The sequence below is a fragment of the Clarias gariepinus genome, chromosome 15 (assembly GCF_024256425.1).
Source record: "Clarias gariepinus isolate MV-2021 ecotype Netherlands chromosome 15, CGAR_prim_01v2, whole genome shotgun sequence".
Lineage (NCBI taxonomy): Eukaryota > Metazoa > Chordata > Actinopteri > Siluriformes > Clariidae > Clarias > Clarias gariepinus.
Genome location: NC_071114.1, coordinates 31623963 through 31650619, shown reverse-complemented (window position 1 = coordinate 31650619; position 26657 = coordinate 31623963). Strand labels below are relative to the sequence as shown.

The 26657-nt window shown below is 43.0% G+C and overlaps 1 protein-coding gene across 1 annotated transcript; it reads right to left on the bottom strand.

The window, feature by feature from the left end:
- lmo1 (LIM domain only 1) lies at nucleotides 1-25421 on the bottom strand. Its single transcript, XM_053513336.1, has 4 exons — nucleotides 24829-25421; nucleotides 8136-8349; nucleotides 2421-2546; nucleotides 1-485 (listed from the first exon to the last, which is right to left on the bottom strand). Exons 1-4 carry the CDS (start codon nucleotides 24848-24850, stop codon nucleotides 380-382), a joined length of 468 nt encoding a protein of 155 aa, XP_053369311.1. The 5' UTR covers nucleotides 24851-25421; the 3' UTR covers nucleotides 1-379.
- Between the last annotated feature and the right edge of the window lie 1236 nt (nucleotides 25422-26657).

Here is a 26657-nt window from a genome sequence, read left to right as displayed (position 1 = left end):
TTCACACGAGTAATAAAAGTGCATTACAATTTCATAAAATAAATGTTCCAGTTTATATATACAGAAAAAAACAGACTGTACATCACCCTCCGTCTTACCATCCTGACCGTGAGGAACGAGGAACAAAAGCAAAAACATCACACAGACGGGAGGCGAGACGGGAGGCGAGACGGCGCGGGAGCGACTGTACAGGAGACGCAACGGTCTGAAAGGAGAAACATTTACACCGAAGTCCTAGAGGACCAGCGAGGGCTTCTGTTACTGTAAAAAGTATTGTAGGCAAGCAGACAGACGCTCCCTCCTGTGTGTGTGTGTATGTGTGTAGGTGTGTGTGTATATGTGTGTGTGTGTGTGCGCTGCTGCCTCCTTCAGGTTGGCGTTATTGGACCTGCGTCTCGAAGCTGCCGTTGAGTTGGCCCTCCTCATAGTCCATCTGACACAGGATCATGTTGTTCTTTAGGAAGAACTTGTCTCCTACGCAGAACCTGGAGGGAAAAAAACAGAATAAACCTCAGCAGGAGTGAGTTAGCCGCGTGTGACCCGAGCGCGGCGCCGAGTTCAGCTCGGTTCTGTGCCCAGAGTCGGCATTAAAGCGTGTTTCTATCACTGCGTGTCCTAAATTCTCTCTGACTCACAGCACTGAACACATTTGGGCTGTGTGTGTGTGTGTGTGTGTGTATGTGTGTGTGTGTGCGTGTGTGTGTTCTGCGGTTTGCTTGCGTCATGATCCCTGTGAAGGTGTAACTTCAAATGCAGCCGGTTTTAGCCAACAGGACTGGCACACAATAAAACTCACATAGTCGTGACCAGGAGAGGCAGAAGCGAAAACGTGCCAATCTGTGCCAAGACACAACACACACACACACACACACACACACACACACACACACACCCTCTGCAGTGTTTCTCCCTGAAATCGTCCAGCAATTAAAGCGCTTGCTGAAACCTTTCTCTGGTGCCCACGCTGCTTCCCCCTGCTTTTTTAAAAGTGACACAGATGGCAGCGCCAGGCGTGATAAGACCCCGGGCTGTGGCATCGCCGCTTATCAATCAGTGCCACGCTAATTTACTGGGTTGGCACCGAGGCCGGGAGCGGCACAGCACGAGTCGGGTTCCTGCCATCAGCACGGGCTACGGCCGGGTTCTGTGTGTGTTATAGCTTCCATGCAGTGTGTGTGTGTGTGTGTGTGTGTGTGTTTATTTCATTTTATTGTCACAGTGAACGCACTCGCCCTGCTGTCTCCCATCGCAGTGTGTTCACAGTGAGAAAACTTATTTTACACTCACGGTAAAAAAAAGGGCAGAGACACATTAGATTGGATTAGATTAGATTAGATTAGATTGGATTAGATTGGATCAGATTAAATTAGATTGGATTAGATTGGATCAGATTGGATTAGATTAAATTGAATTAGATTAGATTGGATCAGATTGGATTAGATTAGATTAGATTAGATTGGATTAGATTGGATCAGATTGTGGTTAATATTAATTCTAGGCTGAGAAACTAACTCCTGAGTGTTTCTAGGTGCAGAAGCTTTCTCTCTCTCTCTCTCTCTCACACACACACACACACACACACACACACACAAACATATTTCAGAATAAAACCCCTTGTCTGTGTATTCTGATATTCTAACAGTCCAATCACAATCGGTGGATGTTTTTCTCTCTCTGGATTTCAGGAATAACTCTTAAGTGTTTTGGAGAACAGCGCGGTCTGCAGCATCTACAGCACTGTGCAAAAGTATTGAACCCCACATTTCTTTTATACTAAACTGGTAACTAATGTTTTACCTTGACAGGCTGCAAAATACCTAAAGATAACATTTTATAAACTGCTTGTTTATGTACCAGCCGCAGCAGCGACCTCATCTCCCCTCTCGTCTGTTCCAATCCCTCAGCATTCAGCGTCAGCAGTAAACTAATCACCTAGATGTTTTTTTTTAATGCTTGTATGATTCATAGGTCACTGTGTGGCTTAACAAACCAAATACATGCCTCTGAAACTGAAAACGAGAGACAAAAAAAAAGACCTTCAGGACGCCTGGAGACACTATTTCTCAAGACTAAATTAAATTTCAAATTCAAATTTTAAACATACAAGGATGGAGCTTTAGAATCAAAATATAGAGAAATGTAGGGGTCAAGACTTTTGCACAGTTCTGTATATCAGCACTCTTTCCCTATGGATTACCAGAGCAGGATGAGATGCGCGCTCTCCCGTGGCTTTACCTTTACATGAATGTTTATTAGTCTAGTTGAAGAACTTCTGCTTACAAACACCAAAAACTAAATATATAGATATGGAAAAAACGAAAGAGAATAAAAAGTAAATTATCAAAAAAAACAAATGAAAGAGTTTTGTGTGGTCCAGAGACAGAAAGTGATGTTGTGTGGATACGTCTGATTGTTCTCACCTCTGGTTACACAGCTGACAGGCGAAACAGTCCAGGTGGTACACGTTGTCTCTGGCCCTCATCACCATCTCAAAAGCAGGGATGAGTTTACTGCAGGCTGCACAGTTCCCCGTCGTCCCGAAGAGCCTGGCGGAGTGAAAACACACAACGCATTTACACACTTCTGCTCTGCTCTCGCCCTGACGCAATACAGCCATCAGTCCACAGAGAACCGGAGCGCGACAAAGAACCTGCGTGGGGCAAACGGGGCAAATATTTATACACCCATTCATACACAGTGCTGTGCAAAAGACCCAGTAAGTGACAAGTGTGTGTGTGTGTGTATGTGTGTGTGTGTATGTGTTGTGTGGTGAGGGGTTTACATCCTCTCAGGTTCTCGTATTTTTCTTGTACTTTAAGATGGGGTGCAAAGCGTCCGCAAAGTTAGCGTAGTGAGCGACTGTATGGGTTTAAACGACAACAACGGGAGTGTGTTACAGCTAGAAAGAGCTCAGGACAGAGCCAGCAGAGTGAATTTGGTAGTTGTAGGATTTTTAGTTCCTGAATGTAACATCCTAAAACCCTCGAATCTGCAGCGTCCCACTCGGTGTACTCGGCGCCTGGACACTTAATGAACCCCAGATCTGCAGATGCCTTCTCTAATCATGAGATCTGACCTAAACTGATTACTTGATATTTTTTAAATTTGTAATTGGCTAATTATCTCATTAAAATGGACACATGGTCCTAATCCATCCTTCTTCAAAAAGAACACGGCTCGGAGACAAGCCACTGAAGTGCATTAGAGTTCCTCTCAGAACCGGAACAGTTAATGAGAACACCAGGGCCTGAAGTGTGTGATGCAGGCAGAAGAGTGAAAGGCCAAAGGTTCTCGCTGTGAGGATCCTGACTAGCTTTAACAGGAAAGAAGGAGAGAGACAGAGAGAGAGAGAGAGAGACTCGTGACTTTAGGGGATGTACGGAGATGTTCAGTGTTGCACAAAAACTGAGACAGAAGTCAAATTTCTCCGCTGTTTGTTTAAGTTTATTCGAGGCTGAAAGAGTGCAGTGAAGGTCAGGAACGGAACAGGAGGCAGCGGGGCGGATCTCTCCGTCTCTCTCTCCGTCTCTCTCTCCGTCTCTCTCTCTCCGTCTCTCTCTCCCCGACGCCTCCGCTCTCCACCAGATTTACATTTTCATTTTCCAAACCCATGTCTCCGTGTTTAATTTGGAGATCCAGAAGCACAGATACACTTTTATATTCCACTGAGCCATGATGCAATGCAAAATCGAGGACAGACGGATCAGACGCCAATGGATTGCTGCTCTGACTGCGCGATAAAGCCGCGAGCTCAGACGAGGAAGAGAGAGGAATCTGAACGTGAAGTTGCTCCAGAGCCTCCATATTAGTTTCTCTCGAGTGCTCGCCCTCGTGTCACTCGCAGCATCTATTCCAGCAGAGCTGCGTTTAATTAGAGCGCGGAGAGGAAACGACAGAGCGAGAGGAAGAGTTAGAGGAGAGAGGTGAGGAGGCAGAGAGAGGTTTTGTTCAAATCCGTGACACTGATAACACAAACGCTCGCACGCAGGGTTTCCTTCACAAACTTTAACGCAGATGTGAAGATTTGTCTCAACAAACGTTAGCATGATGGTTAAAGCTTTGAGCTGCAAAGCTCTCTCTCCACACACACACAGACATACAGACACACAGACACACACACAGGCACAGACACACACACACACACACACTGCAAGCGCACTAATCATGACTTGTCCCGATAATCACTCCTAACACACATTTGCTCACACAGGATAAAGATTCTGAGCACACACCAATGTGAATAGCTCACGCTGACACTGGAGAATCCTCACACACACTTTCCAAACACACCTCACACACACACTCTCCAAACACACCTCACACACACACACTCCAAACACACCTCATACACACTCTCCAAACACACACCTCACACACACTCTCCAAACACACCTCACACACACACTCTCCAAACACACCTCACACACACACACTCCAAACACACCTCACACACACTCTCCAAACACACCTCACACACACACTCTCCAAACACACCTCACACACACACTCTCCAAACACACCTCACACACACACTCTCCAAACACACCTCACACACACTCTCCAAACACACCTCATACACACTCTCCAAACACACCTCACACACACTCTCCAAACACACCTGACACACAATCTCCAAACACACCTCACACACACACACTCTCCAAACACACCTCACACACAAATAAACAGATATAATATATAAAGTCCAAACACACCTCGCACACACACTCTCCAAACACACCTGACACACACCCTCCAAACACACCTCACACACACACTCTCCAAACACACCTCATACACACTCTCCAAACACACCTGACACACACCCTCCAAACACACCTCATACACACTCTCCAAACACACCTCACACACACACTCTCCAAACACACCTCACACACACACACCCCAAACACACCTCACACACACACTCTCCAAACACACCTGACACACACCCTCCAAACACACCTCACACACACTCTCCAAACACACCTCACACACACTCTCCAAACACACCTCACACACACCCTCCAAACACACCTCACACACTCTCCAAACACACCTTACACACACTCTCCAAACACACCTCACACACACCCTATCCAAACACTTCTTACACACACTCTCCAAACACACTCTCCAAACACACCTCACACACACACGCTCCAAACACACTCTCCAAACACACCTCACACACACTCTCCAAACACACCTCACACACACACACTCCAAACACACCTCACACACACTCTCCAAACACACCTTACACACCCTCTCAAACACACCTGACACACACACTCTCCAAACACACCTCATACACACTCTCCAAACACACCTCACACACACACTCTCCAAACACACCTCATACACACTCTCCAAACACACCTCACACACACACATCTCCAAACACACCTCACACACTCTCCAAACACACCTTACACACACTCTCCAAACACACCTCACACACACCCTATCCAAACACTTCTTACACACACTCTCCAAACACACCTCACACACACCCTATCCAAACACTTCTTACACACACTCTCCAAACACAACTCACACACAGTAGTACATCATATTAACGTGGACGCGTCCCTCTGAACGAGACGTTACTCGCTCCACTTGATTTTGTAAAACTGCTTTGCGACAATGTGAATTGTTAAAGCGCTATACAAATAAAATTTGATTAAATTGAATTGAATTTTATGAAATCAATACTGCATCTGAGTGAGCGCAGTTAACGCCAGTTAAAACCAGTTAAAACCAAGTATATATCAATGTGTGTTATTTGATGGTGAGGAGCTGAGAGTGTGTTTAAGAGTGTGTGAGTGTGTAAGAGTGAGTAAATGAGGGTGTTTGTGAGTGTGTGTGTGTGTGAGTGTGTGTGTGAGTGTGTGTGTGTGTGTGTGTGAGTGAGAGTGTGTGTTTAAGAGTGTGTGAGTTCGGGCAGTCATTCGTGGCGAGGCCGCTTCGTTCCCACCGATATAAATAAATCACTTAATGACTTTATTGTGCCGAGCGCTAATGAACGACTCTCGCCAATTTGCTGTAATAAAAGCAGCCGTTCTGGAGTGAAGCGGCCGCGAGTCTGCGGCGCTCCTCAGAGTCAGAGTCAGGATTGTAATTAATGCGCGGATCGTTTCCAAAACAGCGCGATGTAACGGGAGCGAGTTTGATCCACACAATGTTTAATGAGTCTTGGTGTGTGAGGATGATTCTGCACCAGCATGTGACTTTAATGCAGAAGATGTGCTGTGTGTGTGTGTGTGGTGACAGTTTGTAATTTGTTCTATAACAGAATTCATTCATGTTCATCTCTTACTTTATCTCTAATATCTCTGCGCTTATTTTCAAATTAGATTTTATTTTTAGATGCAAAATCACTGAATAACATTATCAATTAATAATGTTAATTTTAATGTGATAATATAACATATCAGAATTAACCTAATTAGTAAGGGGTGCGCTGACCATCAGTGTGTAAAGTGCAAAGTATATATATATATATATTTTTTGTTTTTTTTAATTATTATTATTATTTTTTTTATGAATATCAAGACATTGATTTCATTGTTCATCTCTGTCATCAGTAACGCTGATTTAACTTTTAAAAAATAAACAGATATAATATATAAAGTATGATACAGTATAATTACAACTCCATATGTGCGACCTTCCTGTATACTAATATTTTTACTGTGTAATTAGCGCTTAGGCTTTGCTAACTGTATATAGAGAATATAAAGAATTTAAGGTAAAACTAATCTGTTGTACACACTGCAGTAACATGCTAATTGTAGAGAATTATCTTACGTAAAAATGTTTTGTAAATGAAAATGTAAAAGATTTTGCACCAAGAGTAATAAAATAAAAATAATAAGCTGCCCCTTGTGGTTCTAGTTGGTATAACGTTTTGATATGCCAATAAAACATCTGAAGGATAAAAAGATTAAATTATTGAAATAAAACATCTTTAAAAAGTCTTAACATTTAATAGGTTTAAAGCCCTGATGATCTCAATGTGTTATAGTGTTAATGTATCACAATATCCATAACATCATCTCCCTGACCCGCGTCACAGGAACACACAGGAACTGTTTTTTGTTCCTACAGTAAATTCCCTCCGATGTTTAATCACATCTCATAGAATGTTCTAGAGTCTCCTTTCTCTCACTCTTAACCCCATTAAGAGTGAGTGGAGTGTGATGGATGGTGGAGGGGGGTGGGACAGAAGCCCTCCTGCCCCCTGCGCGGCCCCTCCATCGAGTCCCCCGAGAGCAGCAGCTCCTCCGTAATCTGACTGTGGATCTCCACGTGAGGCCTCGAGGGAGCGAGACACAACACCCAGGAAATAATCATATTTAATTTAGCGAGCAGATGGTTAGAGAGGAGTACACACACAGACACACACACACACACACGCACGCACACACACAAACAGTGCTTTTTTTTGTGTGTTTGTTCTCTTCGGTCCTGACAGCAGCAAGTGTGTAAAACAACATAAAAAAAAAAAAAAAATTGAATTTTTTAATTTTTTTTTATTTAAATCTATATTTAATTTTTTTCTTAAACATCTTTAAGACAAGATTATAAATTTAATCATCATTAATTGATTTGTTTTTATATTTATGTATAATAATATTTTACTAAATTTTGTAATTCTGATTAAAACAGAACCAGTGCTTATAAATGACGCTGAGGAATAAAGGCAGAACCGAAGGAAGCTGATTAAAAATATCTCATAATACTTCGTTAAAACAACCTAAATTTAAAGGCTTAGTTTTACTCCTTACTGAACTCGGACCCAAAGATACTGTAGGTCTGGTTCTCAACACAGCACAGCAATCATGTACAACACACACTTACCTACGATACACACTCTCCTAAAACTGTTTCTTCAAACAATGTTGTAACAGTTCATTATACGAGGGACGTTCAAGTCAAAGCGGGACTTTTGATTGTACAGAATAACAGAACACAGTCCTGAGAGTAAAGGGTGTCTCACTAGAGCTTGGACACCATCAAGGTAGGAAGTTCTCTCAGTACGCCTCTCAGTACAATGTAACAGACACAAGGAAGCACTGCTGAGTGTTTAGCGTGTCAGGTGTGTCAGGTCTGTGTACATGTTTCCTTACCTCAGGTAGTCCCTGCGACAGAGGATGAGGTTGGCTTTGGTGTAGAGGGTGGAGCCGACCTCGCCCAGGCGGCAGTCGCAGCACGCGCACTTCAGACAGTCCTCGTGCCAGTATTTGTCCAGCGCCTTGAGCAGGTAGCGGTCTTTAATCTTGCGGTTGCAGCCAGCGCAGCCCTTCTGCTTGCCTTTGGGCTGGACGGAGAGCATCGGCACTCCTGCAGGCGACAAGAGGAACAACGCGTGAGTTACTGCGCCGCTAACAACGCTAACACCGCTAACACCGCTGTCCTGAGTTCAGTCTCTATAGTTTACTGGATACACCAGAGTTTCATATTCATCAGGGTTGGGATTGTCAGTCACATGTCTGTCTCTGATACACACACTCACACACGCAACACATACACACACACAACACACACTCACACACGCAACACACACACACACACAAAATACAAACACACAACACACACTCACACACACAACACACACAAAACACATACACACACAATACAAACACGCAACACACACTCACACACACTTACACACACACAACACATACACACACGCAACACATACACACACACTTACACACATCCCAAGTGAAATTACCAGATGTTAACTATGTTGACACTATGTGTGTGTGTGTGTGTGCGTATAATGTTTAGTGTGTGTGTGTGTAATTTTTCAGTGTGTGTGTATGTGTGTGTGTGTGTAATGTTTAGTGTGTGTGTGTTGTGTACAACGATCAGTGTGTGTATGGGTTTGTGTGTGTGTGTAATGTTTAGTGCATGTGTTGTATATGTGTGTGTGTTTAGTGCGTGTTGTATGTTTGTGTGTAATACGTGTGTGTGTAATGTTTAGTGTGTGTGTTGTGTGTGTGTGTGTGTATGTGTGTAATGTCAGTGTGTGTGTTGTGTGTGTGTATGTGTGTAATGTCAGTGTGTGTGTTGTGTGTGTGTATGTGAGTGTGTTGTGTGTGTGTGTGTGTGTATGTGAATGTGTTTTGTGTGTGTGTGTATGTGTGTGTGTGTTGTGTGTGTGTGTGTAATGTCAGTGCGTGTGTTGTGTGTGTGTGTATGTATGTGTGTGTATGTGAATGTGTTTTGTGTGTGTGTGTATGTGTGTGTGTTGTGTGTGTGTGTTGTGTGTATGTGTGTGTATGTGTGTATGTGTGTATGTGTGTGTGTGTGTGTGTGTGTGTTTGTGTGTGTGTGTGTGTGTATGTGTGGTGAGGGAGGTTGACGCGGTGCTAAAAGCTCCTCGCGGGTCGTACTTGGGATTACCGTTAACCTTTTGAAGTGCTGTTGACCACGAGACGGTTACACTGAGCCCTGAGTGAGAAACATCTAAGTGCTCTACCACACACACACACACACACACACACACACACACACCCTTACAGCTACTGAACAAATAAAGTCCATTTAATAACTGCACTAAATGCTAATAGTCTGCTGCCTGACATTTGTGTGGTGACTAAAAGCCGACGCCGGGAACACCGCCCCGCCCCCTCATCCCCCCCCCCTCACCCCTCCCCCCCTACCCCCCGTGTCCAGTGCTAACAGGTCGGGGCCGAGTGAAAGCACACGCAGCGGCTCTTAAGACACTTTCACACACACTGAGCTATCGATCCGGCTAATAGAACGCTGGGCCGCGCTCTCCATCACTGCCTTTCAAATCTCATTCGTCTCAAAGAGCATCTCTTACACACACACACACACACACACACACACACACACACAAAGCGCTCATGTCCTCCACTGTCAAACCCCCTCATTTACCAGGAGCTACCTTCCAGACTTCAGAATTAATCCTGAGTTATAGCATGTTACACAGTTAAACACACACACACACACACACACACACACACAAGTGTAATGTATCCCGCTCGCTGTCTGTCTTGTGAATTTTCACCATTGTTACACTTAGGGACCCTGCCCTCATCATGTCACTTATAGACACTTACATTACACAAATTGTGTGTGTGTGTGTGTGTGTGTGTGTATATATTTGCGTGAACATATATATATATATATTTTAAACGAGGTCCATACAACATTAACACTAACTCTACAACAAAACGGAAGTTTCCCCGAGCGCCACAGAGAAGCTGTTTGTACTGAAAGTTTCTTTCTGAAAATAAAAAACTATACGTTTTCTAAGTCCAAAATTTAAACTAAATGTTTAAACTAAATAACAATAAGAACTGACTGTGTACACTTTGTGTAAGCGTGAAATGGATTAAAATAATGAAGAATAAACTAAAAAGTTTTGTTATATTAAAATAGAGCTAACATCACTGAGTTTTCTGTAAATCATATGAACTGCTCAGACACACTGCACTGAGGACCTCCGTACACCAGGTGGCAGAACTCACACAAACCACAGTTCGGTCATTTCTCACTGAACTTCAACTAGAAAGCAACTTGGACTTTTTTGTCTCACTTGTACTTTAATAAATTTCACAGTTTCTTCTTTCTCCTTGACTTTGATTATTCTGTAGTTTACACCGAAACACAAGTTTTAATGTTGACAAAAATAAATATTCAGTTTAGATATAAAAAAACAAGGGGTTGAACTTTATTCGCACCACAACCTCTTTTTTAAATAATTTCTCAGAATGGCGTGTTTTTGTCTGTTTAAGTTGACGAGTGGGAATGACGAGAGGTCAGAGACAGATGTGTGTTTATAGCTTAAAAGCGTAAGCGTGAGTGAGAACAGGAACTCTCTCGTTTTACTGAACGCTCCACAACAATACAAAATGTAGCTTTGTTGCTGATAAAGACTAAATGTGTAGCTGGTGACTGGTGTGATGTAAGAAAAATAAAAACAACAACAACAACAACAACAACAGGACACCAGGGACGAGCTGGGAAAAAATCATCAGGGTGAACATAAGCTCCTCGTGGGCCGTGTCACACCGTCACTAATTATTTTCCTAAAACTGCACACCGCTTAATTAGTGCTTTCAAATCAGGACCATTTTATTACACTCAGCTAGATTAAAGAGACGTGCGGAAATGAATTAAAGTGAGAATTTCTCCAGGACGTTTCCTCATTAACGTCACAAACACACTCGAGTCTCGGAATGTAGAGGTTTCACCGGCTGTAGATTTGTTCAGCTATTCAGAACGATCAAGCCATCAGTGTAACGTAATTAGCCCCCCTCTGTAAAAACCTGGGAGAATAAATACCCTGAGGGAATGACATGGGGGGGGAGGGGGGTGGGTGGAGAGAGGAAATAGAAAAGAGCTTGTTAGTTAAATTTATGGCTTGGATGTGAATAAGTCGTGGGACTCACCCGTCCTGTTCCTTTATCAGACGAGGAGTAAAGGAGAAGCTAATTGGTCCGGTACTGCTGATAGAAACCATCAATTAGTTCCTGCTTTCCGCTGGATCCGCACAGACACTGAACTCCCCCCCCCCCCCCCACCTAAAGTCGGCACGTTAGGATCACAAAACCTGCTATAAATACCAGCGTTCAGCATAAATGAAGCTAAAAGGGCTGCGTGTTGGAGCTGGCTGAGGGCGCTCGCTTTCTACCTGCGTTTCATGGCTTGTTAGCGCAGCGCTGCAGGTAGAGCAACAGAGCCGTGCTGTCAGGCTCCTGCACAACTAACACACTCCTAATGAGGAGAGAGACGGCCAGGGAGGGAAACGTGTGTGTGTGTGTGTGTGTGTGTGTAAGTGAGTGAGCCGAGGAATCAGGCTCTTCTGAGTTCCCTGAGGAACGGCATGAAAATCTTTAATTTGCCTTTTATGACAGCTAATTAGTTATTCTATTCAAAATCTTTGCTTTAAATAAGAGAACTAATTATACACAAAGGTCGACCCCCCCTCCCCCCTCACCACCACCTTCCTCATATCCACCACCTTCCTCTTCATCACCTCCACCCTCACCTCCACCCTCACCACCACCTCTCTCTCTGTGTTTCAGTTCCACCACTTAATCCAATCAATTCTACCTGCTGTTTGTCTCCTAATTCTCTCTTTCCAACTGTAGAAAGTGACACATAACGCTGCCCTGAAACAGAGACCTTCATTCTTTTTTTATGTGAACCAAGAGTGAACTTGTCATAACACATGCTGTAGAAAACACTGATCATTCAACAGTGTTTCTTTAAATCCAGCACCTTTTTAACTGCCAAATGTAAAAAACAAAAACAGAGAGAGATGTGCCGTACCCGAGGAGGCCTCTTCCACTTAATCCAGTCCATTTAACAGATACAGGAGCTGCTGACCTTCCCGGGTCATTCCGTGTTGTGAGGAAACACAAGCGTCCGGTGGCCTGCATCGTGATTCATATTCTAGGACAAGGTTTTTTCTCTTTTCGAGAGTTTCATCATCTCCCCCAGACGGAAACCAATAATCCGACATTAATATTTGCTGTGCAGTCTGCTATCCATCACTTTAAACATCTTATATTTAACAAATATTTGTTTTTCTACTGAAATTTGTCAGTGTGTGTACTTTCCATTGCAGATCTGATTTCTGTGTGGAACAAAGGCTTTTGGTGCCATCAGATCAGGGCTGTAACATTTTGATGCATTAAGGGTTTAGAAAGCGGACAAAGGGGGAAAAGAAAGATGATTTTAAATCCCCCACAGCTATCCCATCTACAGAAAAGAAATAGAGGATGATCACTCTCCAGTTCCTCTCCAGTTCCTCTCCTGCACATGAGCTAATGAAATCTACAACAGTGTAATAAAGCCACAGCAAACTTTTATTCTGAAGCCACCTGATTATGGAGACTCGAGGTGTTTACCCTCGTGCTGCTCACTGCATGTTTTACACACAGATTCACTCCTTACTGAATCATGAACACATCCATTCCAACAGTATTTTCAATAAACAGTATCGAAACCTTTAAAAATCCATCTTAGTGTCTAAAAGAAAGAAAGCACGAGTGATTTTCAGAGAGGCGAGTGTCGGAGGAGAGAAAGTGTGCATATGTTTGGGATCAAAAGCAGTCGTGTGGCGCAAATCTCCTGCTGAAGGTTCTTCATGTATGACAAACCGTGGTTCTGACATCAGCAGTGTGTTCATGCTTTTACAAACACCAGGTAATGAGAGGGAGGTGGTGGGGTGGGGGTGGGGGAGGGGGGGGGGATGGTGGGTGGGGGGTCAGGTCTGTGTTGTACTGTATAATTATTAAGGCTGAAACGATTCCTCGAGTAACTCAAAAAATTCGATTACAAAAAATTATTGAGGCAAAATCTTCTGCCTCCAAGCTTCTTTTAATTAATATTTAAAGCTTGCGTTGTGTTTTTTTGCGCAATTATTCGTTTGGCGTGACACAGTGCGCTTCCGGGTGCAAACCGCCACTAAACACCGCCGAAGAAGAAGCTCTTACGGCGCAAACAGTTAGCTGTGTATTGATTTGAGGGAGCGTTCTGTTGCGGGCTGCAAAATCGAAGGGAGCAATAAAATTATATTAAAATTTATTTTAATGTGAGCCTTAGTTTTTTTGATAATTAAAGTCATTTGAAGTCCCTTTTTTTAGTTTTTGCATCTGAGAAAAGGCTTTAAAAAAAGGATGTATGACAAGCTATTCCTTCTATTGTGAATAATGACAATGTTTATTTTTGATAAAATGCTGTATGCATTTTAAAAATAAAAGTAGATTTTTCTAAAAAGAAAACCAATTTATCTTTGTTTCTCTTATATATTTTACACTGCTGTTTAATTAAGCAAAATTACATTTACTCGATTAAATTTTTGGTAGAATACTCGATCACTAAAATATTCGATAGCTACAGCTCTAATAATTATCATGATTTATATTAATTCTTTTTAATAATGGGAAATGCCTCTTTATACACACAGTGTTCAAGGGTCTTTATACTGTATATATAAAAACGCCATGTTGTGTTCAATGTCAAAGCAAATATACACTAACTCTGTACTGCATACAGTATAAATATTATTACAGCACTAATAAGGCAAAATGATGTAATATTCTACAATAAAACAATTACACACCAAAGCTCTTGTCCTGATTTCATATCATTGTGCTGTTTCTGTAATCATGTGGAGAAGAGAAGAGGAACTGTGGGTGTTTTTATCTTAATGAACTAATCATATATATATTTTTTTATCAGAAAATAATAAGGATGGGAATCACCCGATACAATACTATCACGAGACCCAGGTGCCCATTTGATTTGTATTGCAAGTCTATAAATATCCTTATTCTATAGAAATTGGAAATTATCTCCCAATAAACTGGGAGATAATTCACTGCGAGCGCTCAGGATGCTGTGCTGCCTGCCCATGTGTGAATAGTTTAGAGTGTCGGATTATAGAGGAACTGCATCACACTGCCATCTCAAATGTAAACAACCCGTATATAATCTTTAAACTATGCTGCGTTCATTCCTCATAGATTAAATCCAGGCTGAATGAACCAGCGCAGGGATCAGGACGTTCATATTCGGTAGTGGAAAAGGCAGGACTTAAAAACACATCTAAAGCTACAGAGAGATCAGGTGGAACATAAAAACCAAATAAAAGATTTTTTATATATATATATAAATAAAAGATTATTTATTTAAATGTACTTGAGGATTGCTATTTGCATGTCGCTGCATATATAGTTGTTCATTACATATTCAATCAAAGCAGTGCAAGAAAAGAGTAAGAAGTAGCGTAAACCCTACGTCGTGTATTGAATGGTATCGTAGTAGAAAAACATATCGATCCATTCCAGAGAGCAGAATGTGTGTTCCATCCGGAGCTTTTCCCAGCGTGCCTGTGGAATTATGATAAGTGTTAAGAACTCTGTGTCCCGTACACTTCAGTAAGCTGCAGACTTTCCAACTCCACATCTCAGTATTCTTCTGTCTGAATGAACACTCCAGTCAGCAGCTCTCATAAACTCTGTGGTGGTGAACACTTTCCCTAAATAAACCCGCGTCCGTGCCAGTCCAGGATGGAGCGCATCATCAGAGGAGGACAATGGGAAGTTCAGGCAGATGTCTTGCCATCGTCTGAGGGAATCAGCGGCCGTGCCCTGTGCTCTGGTCATTACTGTAATAGGGCCTGTAGACGATCATTACACACAAACACAACACACAGGGCATCTGCTGATCACGTCAGGGCTACGCAAAGCTGTACCGCGAGAGGACAGACGGAGGAGGACTTTCAGCAATAAACCTTACACTGCGGCGTCGTAATGACAGGAGGGACTGGATGCACCTGCCCAAAGAACCCTCGTGGATTCACGTCCCTGTCCCTGGGTTTCCTGCTTTCAGTGTGTCGTTACAACTGATATGAATATAACGTGCAACAATACGGAGCAGAATCAGAGCCTTCAAATTAATTTAGCAAAACGGTTTCCCCTTAATTTCAACAGGGTTTAAAAAGAAAAGCAAAAGTAGAAAAGATAGAGAGAGAGAGAGAGAGAGAGAGAATGTACGCCATTTTATACAGGCAAACCCTCTAATTATGACACATTAGCACTTGTAAAGAAGGACAAAAAAAGAAAAGAGAAAGCTATTGGGGGGTGGGGTTTGGGGTTGGGGGCGTTTGGGAGGGTGCATTCATTAAGGCAATGCATTTTCACTAAAACTCCAGCAGACCTGCTGCTGCTAATAAGCCCCAATGAAACAGAGCCGCTCCGCTCGCTCACGCTGACCTCGGCACTGCTCGGGATAAAGGAGGGTTTTGTCTTCTGGAATAATTGCTCTTTTCACGTGTTACAAGTGTCCTGACCCCTGCGGTCGGTGCCCAGTGTTCCTGCCCCCGCTGCATAATTACTAGCGGTCCGGCCCGAACGAGGCGGCGGCGTCAGGGCCTGCACTAACACAGAGCTGCGGCGTGGGGAGTCTGGAAACATGACGTCGCTTTCTCTCCACCCTGCCGCTCATTTCCATCGCGTCACACGTGCATTTCTCGCACGTGAAGTCAGGGCTCAGATCCCCTGCTTCTTGTTTTTTCCCTCTCCGTGCTGAGCACACCGTCAGCTGGTCAGAATGTTTGGCTTGTAGTTAATGGGACTTTAGCGAGCGTCTGCGCACATATTTTATAATTCAGACTTATTCCCCGACACACTGCACACTTTTATACCTCACTATTATTTTTAATTTATTCAGATGGGATTAATTAAAAAGAAATCCATGCAAAAAAAAAAAAAAAAAAAACCTGGCAGTTGTTACACAAGGCAAGTTGTTATCACAAAGATACAGTAATTGAGAAAGTAAGCCAATGTTTCTGCTCCAAAAAGAGAAGGAAGAAAAGGAGGAGAGAAGGAGAGTGTAGAGAAACGAATGGGTCCTGCACAACGAAGAACCAATCAGAGCTTTAATGTAGGTAAAGAAACCAAAATGTGACCTTCATCCCTCCAATCATTATCCACTCTTAAACTCAAACACACTTTACAAAAACATTCCCATTTCGAAGCAGACACACACACCTCAACACCTCGGACTGAAAAATTCATCTTCTCTTGCATCATATACAAATACAGGTACAGCTCTTTTCTTCATCTCCTTCAGACCACATTAGCATTTCAATAACAGGAATAAATCTGTCTATTCCATAAATCTTTTCAGACCTTGAAAGACGAAACAGCTACAATCTTATCTGCCACTTCATGATTTCTGACAACCATTAACACTGCCACAGCTTCCTTCTTTATTTGTTTTTCAATAAAGTGCAATCAGGACCCAAACTATTTTTTTTGTCAACGTTAAATATGCTATATGCTATATATATATATATATATATATATATTCGTCTCAGAGCAAATGAAGGCAATTTTTTTATTTCAAAATGAGAAAAGTGACGCGTGTAATGCTCCTCTTACCAGCAATTACTGCTCGCTCAAAATCTCGGAAGGGAACGTCAGGAGAACCCGTGTGAGCAGAACCACATCTGGGATCATTTAAAGTCGAGTAATGAGTGCAAATTAAAGCTGATATTGGTTTTAAACACTTTTATACTACTGCATAACATCATTTAACATCAGTGATAGAAGTGAGTCCCTGTTCTCACGTTTATTATAACAGCTCGCTCTCTCACCAGACTCTCTTTATTCCCTGATATAACAAACAACTCGCAGCTCGTTACACAGAGCAGTGTGACTCCTCTGAGCTGAATTTACAGTTAGATCTCTGACTGTTACACAGCGCTGACACTGGAGACTCCTTCCAGCGTCACTGTATGTTGAACAATTACACACATTTTTCTTTTTTATTGTTTTTAAAGAAGCGTGATCCCTGCAGATGAATGGTTACTATGGAAACTGTAATATATTAGAGTGCATTAATGTAACCCTGCTGCTGTTATAGAGAACTAATTAACACCTTCACAATTAGAGTGCAGGACACAGCGTCGCTCCGTGTCCACTGATCAGCCTTGTGGAGGACACTGGAGGTTGAACACTGGCTCCTGTAAAAGCACACAACTTCTCTAAACCTCATACAGAAGCTCCACTAGCTGTGTGCAGATCCACGGAGAACTAATTCAAACAATTCCAAGTCCTGAACACATTTTTGAGAGGACAGGCATGGGGTCCAGTACAATCACAAAAGCTTAGTGACTGACTGGATTTTGGGGATTGATGATACTCTACAGGGCCCCTGATATTCTCTATATGACCTCATCTGCACTGCCCAGACACAAGACACGTCCTGACAACAAATGGGCCGCAGTCGAACCCTCATCTTAACGAAACAAGTGCAAGAATGAAATACTTGCGATACGTGGTCCAGGAGAAGTCCAGAGCAGAACAACAGCATTCGCTATCTGTTATCACCCAGATGAGGATGGGTTCCCTGTTGAGTCTGGTTCCTCTCAAGGTTTCTTCCTATTACCATCTCAGGGAGTTTTTCCCTCAGCACCGTCGCCCTCTATAATCTTTTCCATAATTTTCTTTTGAATCTGTAAAGCTTCTTTGTGACATTGACGCTGTTAAAAGTGCTTTACAAATAGAAATGAATTAAATTGAACCATCACCTTATATGGATCAGAAATGTGGACGGTGCTGAATTGGATCATAAAGCAGAAGAAAGTATGATGTCAGTCAGTTCTTATAGTTGGGGTGCTGGAATCAGGAAAAATATGGAAGTGATCTAAGTGATCTCACTCGGGCCAGAGTGTGATGCAGACGCCTCAAGGTTCTCGTACTGACCCGCGTCCACCACTGAAAACTCCTACAACACACGTGAGCATCAGAACTGGACCAATGGGAAAGGTGACCTGGTCTCAGTTATCACATTTTCTTTTACATCATATGAATAGATGTGTGTGTGTGTGTGTGTGTGTCTCCACAGCAGCAAGACAATCTGTCCGGGTGAATGGACACACCATCAGTGGGTATTGATGTTGCAGGAGAGCTCAAGAGTTAAATGGAATCTCCAGTCCATTATCGTCTCTAACAGCCACAGCCGAGTGTCACGTTTAACTGTGACCGAAAAAGCACAGAGGTGTTGTGTGAGTGTCGTGTAGTCTGAGTGTAGTGTGTGTGTTGTGTGAGTGTATTAGAATGTGAGTGTACTGAGTGTTGTGTGGTGTGAGTGCTGTGTGGTGTGAGTGTAGTGTGTGAGTGTAGTGTGTGAGTGTAGTGTGTGAGTGTAGTGTGTGAGTGTAGTGTAAGCATGTTGTGTAGTGGAGTCTTGTGTAGTGAGTGTTCTGTGAGTTTTGTGTAGTCTTGCGTGAGGCCAGTGTAATGCGAGTGTAGTGTGGAAGTACTGTGAGTGTAGTGTAGTGTGAGTGTAGTGTGAATGTTGTGTAGTGCGGGCATTTCGCGTGTAGTGCAGTATAAGTGTAGTATTGTGTGAGTGTAGTGTCAGTGTGATTGTTGTGTAGTATGAGTATGTCTTGACTGTAGTGTGAGTGTTGTGTGAGCGTAGCATTGTGAGTTTAGTGTAGTGTACGTAGTGTGATTGTTGTGTAGTGAGTGTAGTGCTTTTGTTTTTTGAGTGTAGTGCATTGTGTTTGTTGTGTGATTGTTGTTTAGTGTTAGTGTTCTGTAAGTTTGGTGCGAGTGTTGCATGATTGTTGTTTAGTGTAGGTGTAGTGTGTGAATGTTGTGTAACGTGAGTGTGAGTGGACTGAGTGTAGTGTACTGTGAGTGTAGAGTTGTGTGATTGTAGTGTTGTGCAAATGTAGTGCTATGTGAGTATTTTGAGTGTAGTGTGAGTGTAGTGCTTATGTTTTGTGAGGGTAGTGCAATATGTTGTGTTATGTGAGTGTGGTGTAGTGTAAGTGTTGTGTGATGGTAGTGTGATTGTAGTGTAGTGTGAGTCTAGTCTAGTTCCCTGGTGGTCTAGTGGTTAGGAATTGGCGCTCTCACCGCCGCGGCCTGGGTTTGATTCCCGGTCAGAGAATGAAGCCTGTTGCCTTTAAAACATGTAGATAGTTTTCCTTAGCTAGTTAGTTTTTGTTAATTTATGTTGTAATTTATGTTAGGTCTCTCGGTCCTGTCTCTGCTAGCCAGTTAACTAGGCCTCTTAGTTAGCTAGTTTAGTGTCTCTGTTAATGTATGTTGTAAGTTTATGTTGCATGTAGCACCTTGGTCCTGGAGGAACGTTGTTTCGTTTCACCGTGTACTAACTGTAAAACTGTGTGTATATGTGCAGTAAGTACAGTGTGTGTGTGTGTGCAGTAAGTACAGTGTGTGTGTGTGTGTGTGTGTGTGTGTGCAGTGAGTACAGTGTGTGTGTGTGTGTGTGCAGTGAGTACAGTGTGCATGTGTGTGTGTGTGTGTGCGCGCGCCTGGGGAGTGTTTCAGGTAGGATTAAACACGGCCCTTTTAACAACTAACAGTCTGAACCGAACATCAGTCTGTAAGAAGATGGAAAATTGTATGCACACACACACACACACACACACACACACACACACACACACACACACACACACACACACAGAGTAATGTTGTTAACACATTAATGATTTATAACAGGATCGTTCAGTCACAGGGTTGCAGCAGAAACCTGTCGCTCTGCTCCTGAGGACCTGAACGTCTCTCTCACACCGCGGCTCTGTGGAACCCGAGGAGAAGAGCGCGCGCTTCAGACGGCACGAACCCTAGACTCTCGTCTCTCTTTGTCTCACTGCCACTCTGTGTTCTGTCTGTCTTACTGTCTCACTGTCTCACATACCATTCTGTCTCGCTGCCTGTGTTTTACTGTGTCATACTGTCATTCTGTGTCTCACTGTCCTGACTGTTACAGAGTGCTGACACTGGAGACTCCTTACTCTCATGTCTCACACACCCATAAACACATACATACACCACTAAACACCGACGGAGAAGAAGAAGCGCTTACGTCACCCACAGAGCGGCAGGAGACACAAACAGTTAGCTGTGTATTGATTTGATGGACGTTCTGTTGCGGCTGCAAAATTACACAGCCTGAGCTGTAAATTCTGAAACTTTTAGTTCTGAAAGTTAAGTTGCACAACTTAGTTTTTTTTTTGTATAATTATTTAACTTAATGTTTGCCTTAGTTTTTTTTGATACTTTTTTTTTTCATTTGAAATACCTTTTTTAGTTTTTGCATCTGAGAAATGGCTTTAAAATAAGAATGTATGACACAGTAATGCACTTAATTCATCTCAGTCAACTTTAAGCTATTCCCCGAATTGTGAATAATGACAATGTTTATTTTTGATAAAATGTTTTTTTTTTTTCTAAAAAGAAAAACAATTTATCTTTCTTTCTCTTATATATTTTACATTGCTGTTTAATTAAGCAAAAGTACATTATCCGATTAATCAATTAAATTTTTGGTAAAATACTCAATAACTAAAATATTCGATAGCTACAACCCTACACCTCTCCTTACAGAAAACCTCACTGTCAACAATAACACATGTTAATTAAACTGTTTATTATCAGTGGAGCGCGCGCTGTACACGTCCCTGTGAACGAGCTGTTACTATAGAAACGATAACGTATCAGAGCAAATGCGTTATTATGAACCGGCACTAGTGTCGGAGCTGCTGTTAGAGAAAATTAATCAACACCTTCTGACCAATCATGAGGAGAGAATCTTTTTACAATAAATAATAAACAAAAATAGAATGTAAAAAATTAAATAAAAGAATAAACACACACAGGCACGTGGCTGCAGATGAAACGAGGCGACCCTGCAGTGAGAAAGTGGCAGCGAGAGCCGTGACAAGGACACTCGCGGGAGCAGCGTGCGGTCTGAAGAGCAAAGGAAAGTAAATTAAAAACCAGCTACTGTAAAATCATCAACACGGAGCCGTGTCGCTCTCGTCACACTCGGCGTGTGCACTATTACTCACAGCAGAGCCACCGGGACACACACGTCACTTCTCCCAGAATTCCCTGCTCTGACGCGCTCTGTAATAAAATGTCCAGCTGAAGGGTTTGATCGGATTAAGGTGATGTTTAAGGACAAGATTTTAATTTCGTCCGTGTCACGAAGACGTGTTTCGGTTCTGCGCTCTGGGCCGCGTCTGGTCACGTCTTAAACCTGGAGGAGCCTGAACACCACGCCTCGTCTCTCCGGTGCTGCACAGGGAGTTCTGACCCGCCAGTGTTAGCATCATGTGTGTGTGTGTGTGTGTGAGACCAGCTTGAATTTCACAAACGAGTCGCTCTTCAGCTCTCTGTTCGAGTCGAAGTGAAATGATGAAAATGATCTACAGGTAACAGCACGGGTCTGATAGAGATCTGATGACCTGAGATAGACAGAACCTCTTTCTGTATCACACAAAAAAAACCTGTTTTGCAGGCTTTTTCAGGATGATGCAATATATCTCAGGGAACACAAGTGTTAAGTCCTGAGTGCAGGCGTAATATTGTGTGAGACCTGAGGCGAGGAAAAAAAAACATTGATGTAATTTCAATATTTGAAATTGGCAAAGTTTAATTTAGAATAAAACCAAGCCAATAATCTTAGAAAATAGCAAATACCAGGAGAGAAAATTACATCGCAAGGAGAGGGGGAAACAGACTTAAGCAACGAATGAAAGCAATCTCTGAGTGGAAATTAGAAATCAACTCAGCAAAAGGAGAAAAATGACAAAAGAAATATTATTGTCCACTTCCTAAATCAATATAACATCGCTATGAGACAGAATTACCATGGTAACGCGAGAAAAGCATGAAGCAATTCTTATTATTTAAAAAAAAATAAAAATCAGAGCCTGAAGCACAGGCGAGTTTTATTACCGCCGCGCGTTCTTCTGAAACGTCGCCGTTCGATCACACGATGTGTGAACGGACAAACCGGATTGGACAGACAGGGTGCGGGTCAGAAATTAAAGTACATTTCTCTTTTCTTCCCTTCTGTTTCTATCCTCAGGGTCTTAGAGAGTGCAGTGCTGAGAATGATCACATGATCAAATGTCTGAAATGAGAAGGCGATTTTTCTCTCAAGGAATAAAAATCGACTTCGTGTTATCGTGGACTTTTTCAATCGCGCTACAGATTAGACTGAGTGTGTGTGTGTGTGTGTGATGCTGGAAGTCGATCACTCAACATGAGTCGACACGAACTCAATCCGTGAACGCTGATTAGGTGTGAAGGCACAGACATCTTAATAACATCCAAAATAGCTTGCAAGGAGAAGCAGGAAAGGAGCCGAGACGATTCTGTGACAGCAGCGTGTTGTACTGAACCGAACCGACTCGAACTTCATATCAGGAAGTAAATCGGAATCATATGATGACACTGAGTTAAAAAAAAAAAAAAAAAAAAAACATTTGTCTTTTTTACCAAAAACAAGTTTTTGTTTTAACAATTTATTCCATCACCTCGTCTGTCCTACTGCATCTGTCTGTCCTACTCTGTCTCTCTTTACTATTGTATCCGTCTGTCCTACCATATCAGTCTATACTACAGCATTTATGACTAATACTCTATCCCTCCTTCCTACGGCATCCGTCTGTCGGTCCTACTGTATCTGTGTGTAATACTGTGTCTGTATCACCGTATCCTGCTGCTGTGTGCACCTACAGCTCTTCTGTATTTAAAACAATATCACAATATATCACACTGCCTATCAGAAAACTCCTCCAGCATTAAACCGTAAGATGAAACAATAATTTTCCGAGTGTTTAACACTGAAGCGTGCAGAAATATGGACGCCTCGATGAGAATGCAGAGTTTTTTTTCCCTCCCTGATATAATAATAATAATCTTACATTAAATTACACGCCCAGTGACTCACGTGTGTGACGGAGAGACGACGTTTCTGTGAGTGTTAGTGATCGTCTCACCCTGACATCTGAGAACGCTACAGTACGTGAGAGCACTGAGCGTGGTTGTGTTTGTGTTGAGATGGAAAGCTGTGTATAACACGATCATGCTGACACTCATGCTGTTGCTCTCTCTCTCTCTCTCTCTCTCTCTCTCACACACACACACACACAAATATACAACAATACACACCAATTACACTGTGGTGGGATGTGAGTGAGGCCATGGTTTAGTTGAGTGTGTGTGTGTGTGTGTGTGTGTGTGTGTGTGTGTGTGTGCTGGTCGAAATGCCAGCGCAGGCAGTCGTTGGGCCCCAGCATGTAAAGGGTGAAGCTTTTAGGCAATGAGCAGCAGGTGATCTAAGCTTTTTTTCCTCCTCCTCTGTAAGTCCTAATGCTCCTAAAAGCCACTCTGCTGCTGCGCTGCTGTAATTGGGCTTCAGTAGTTAATGTAGTATTGACTGCATTACATGCTCCTGTGCATCCTCTCCCGCTAATGCCATTTGCATCACCTTGTACATTTCCCCATATTGCTTCGCCGATGTCAGTTAAAAGCAATCCCGAGCCATGAATCATACGAGGGGGAACTTTTAGCGAGACGGCCGTCCAGACTAGACAATTTACAGTTGAGTTAATCCGGGTACATTAGCGTGCAACACGTATTCACCGAGACCGGACAAATTTATGCCTCTTTTATTGGTTTGCAGATGGCTGAGTGAAAGGATGTGATGTGAAATATCCGTTTCCAAAACATAAATAATGGGTCTGAAATGAAGGCCATTACTGCATTACATTACTAAAAATAAATAATAAATACAGCAGGCTCGGAGCGACGGCTGCAGCAGAACCACACATCTGGGTCAAAGAGGCTTTTTATAGCGGGTCCGACTCGGGGTTCTGACCTGAGGAAGTACACATTTACAGGCAAAATGAAAAAACAAACCACTGAAAGGTTCTGATACAAATATTAAATACTGAAACAAATAAACAGATTGTGCAGAAGAAAAACAAAGTGCAGCTGTTCACACTGCAGTTATGTCATTCCGGTTTGTTTATTTAGTTTTTTATTTATTTATTTATTTAAATAATGATCTCTGAGTTGATTAACTCGTTCCTGTCTCACTGGACGGCTCTGGAACCGGAACGTTTCTGTCTCTGTGCGTCATGACAACCGGAGTGATGATGATGATGATGATGAAGATGATGATGAAGATGATGTGCATTTCGGGTGTAAATCATTTCTATGATATAATAATGCACAGTGTGTGTGTGTGTGTGTGTGTGTGTGTGTAAACACGTGACATGCGCGCGTGATCTCATTTAAAGCTAAAACTCTGAGACGCTCGAGCGTTTGTTTCCTCGTATCGGAAGTGTGTGTGTGTGTGTGTGTGTGTGTGTGTGTGTGTGTGTAATGTTAAGATAAAAACCTGAAACATTTCCGAAACAAGTAAAACGAGTCTCCCCGCGCTACAGAACCCGAGCGGACCCGGTCCCGGACCCGGAGCGGTACTCACCCTCTTCCTTGTCCAACACCATGGTCCTGAGGAATGAGGAGGAGTCCGGCTCAGGGCGCTGCGCTCTCGGATCCAGCAGGGCTCTGTCTCTCTCTCTCTCACTCTCTCTCTGTCTCTCTAAGAGAATATTAGTATAATTATAATGATGATGATGATGATGATACAGAAGCGGGTCCGCGTGCTGCTGCAGGCTTCGCGCGCGCGTGTGTGTCGTGCGCTTCCGCCTCAGTCACGTTCTCTCAGGTTCTCCCTCAGGTTCTCTCTCAGGTTCTCCCTCAGGTTCTCTGAGGTTCTCCCTCAGGTTCTCCCCACAGGTCCGTGATGTGTATAAACACACAGAAACCCCGAGCCGTGCGCGTGACGCTACATTCCGATCCGAGGCAGCGTTAAAACTTCAAAAACGGAGAAGAATAAAACATCAAAGCACCCGACCCGGTCCGGTGGTGTGTGAGGTGTGTGTGTGTGTGTGTGTGTGTGTGTGTAGTCGGTTAGCGCGCTGACGGAATCTGAGAGCCGGAGCGCGGGAAACGCATCGCTCGCGCCTGCCTGTCGCTCTGCCTCCTTTCGCGCGCACAATTTATGCGCTCCCTGCTCCACGCGCTCGCTCGCTCGCTCGGATAAATGCACGCAAGCCAGCGCGAGCGCGCACACACGCACGAGCGCGCACTCGTTCGTGAGGGCGCGCGCGCTCCGTGTCCGCGCGCACGCGCGTTCCTTTTACCCCCCCCCCCCCCCCCCCCCCCCCCCCCCCACACACACACACACACACACACGCCCGCCCCCCCCCCATTCCTTTCTCTTTCTCTCTCTCTCTCTCTCTCTCTCCCGGAGCAGCGCGCGCGCGGATTCCCCCGTTAATTAAATCAATTCATTATGCTGCAGATCTGATTAGCGCGCGCCTTTCCTCCACCTCTTTGAATCAATTATTCAATACACAAACATAATTGCTTGTGCCAGAGGTGTCTAAGTATTAGCTTATTTAACTCCAAGGACACTAATTACCCCTAGGGCAGGGGAACTTTTCTCATTAATTCTGACAAAACACAAAAGCACACGGCTAAAGAAAGTGTGTGTGTGTGCGTGCGCGCGCTCGTTTTTGTATCTCAGAGATGACCAAATGTCCCCACAAGGAAAATCAAGCAGGTTTGGGTGTTTATTATTATTATTATTATTTTTTTTTTTTTTATTATTGTTATAATACATTATGAATACATATTGTTGGTCTTTCTGCTGTTCCATAGATACATTATAGAGACATTATATCATATAATATATTATAAATAAATAAATCAAAGTTTTTAACCTTTAGGTTGCTGGGGTTAACCTTATGTGAAAGAAGTGTTAATTAGCTTCCATCAGTGGAAGGTCCATTGGAAGAGAGAGAGAGAGAGAGAGAGAGAGAGACGCTGACTATAAACATTTCTTTTTCTTTTGCTAATAGACATTTTTCCTAGTTCTGTGTATAACAGTTTAACCATAATGTTATAATATAATAATGAAACAGATTTTCTGTGTGTGTTTATGCTTGTGTGTGTATGATTGTGTATGTTTGTATATGTGTGTGTGTGTGTGTGTGTGTGTGCTGGTGGTTACAGTGTGTACAGTGGATTTATGGGGCTCAGGGCAGATAAACCCTGGTGTGAGGAGCGTCACGCGGCAGATGGACAGTGTTTTGATGAGAGGAGCGCGCTCAGGCTCGGCTAATCGAATTGTTCGCTCTTATTTCTGTTATGAAGGTGGCACTGCTTCACGATGGCTTTTTAACCAACTGCTTTCATTCACTACAAAGAGACTTTTAACCAATTAAACCAGAGAGATCCAACCAGGAT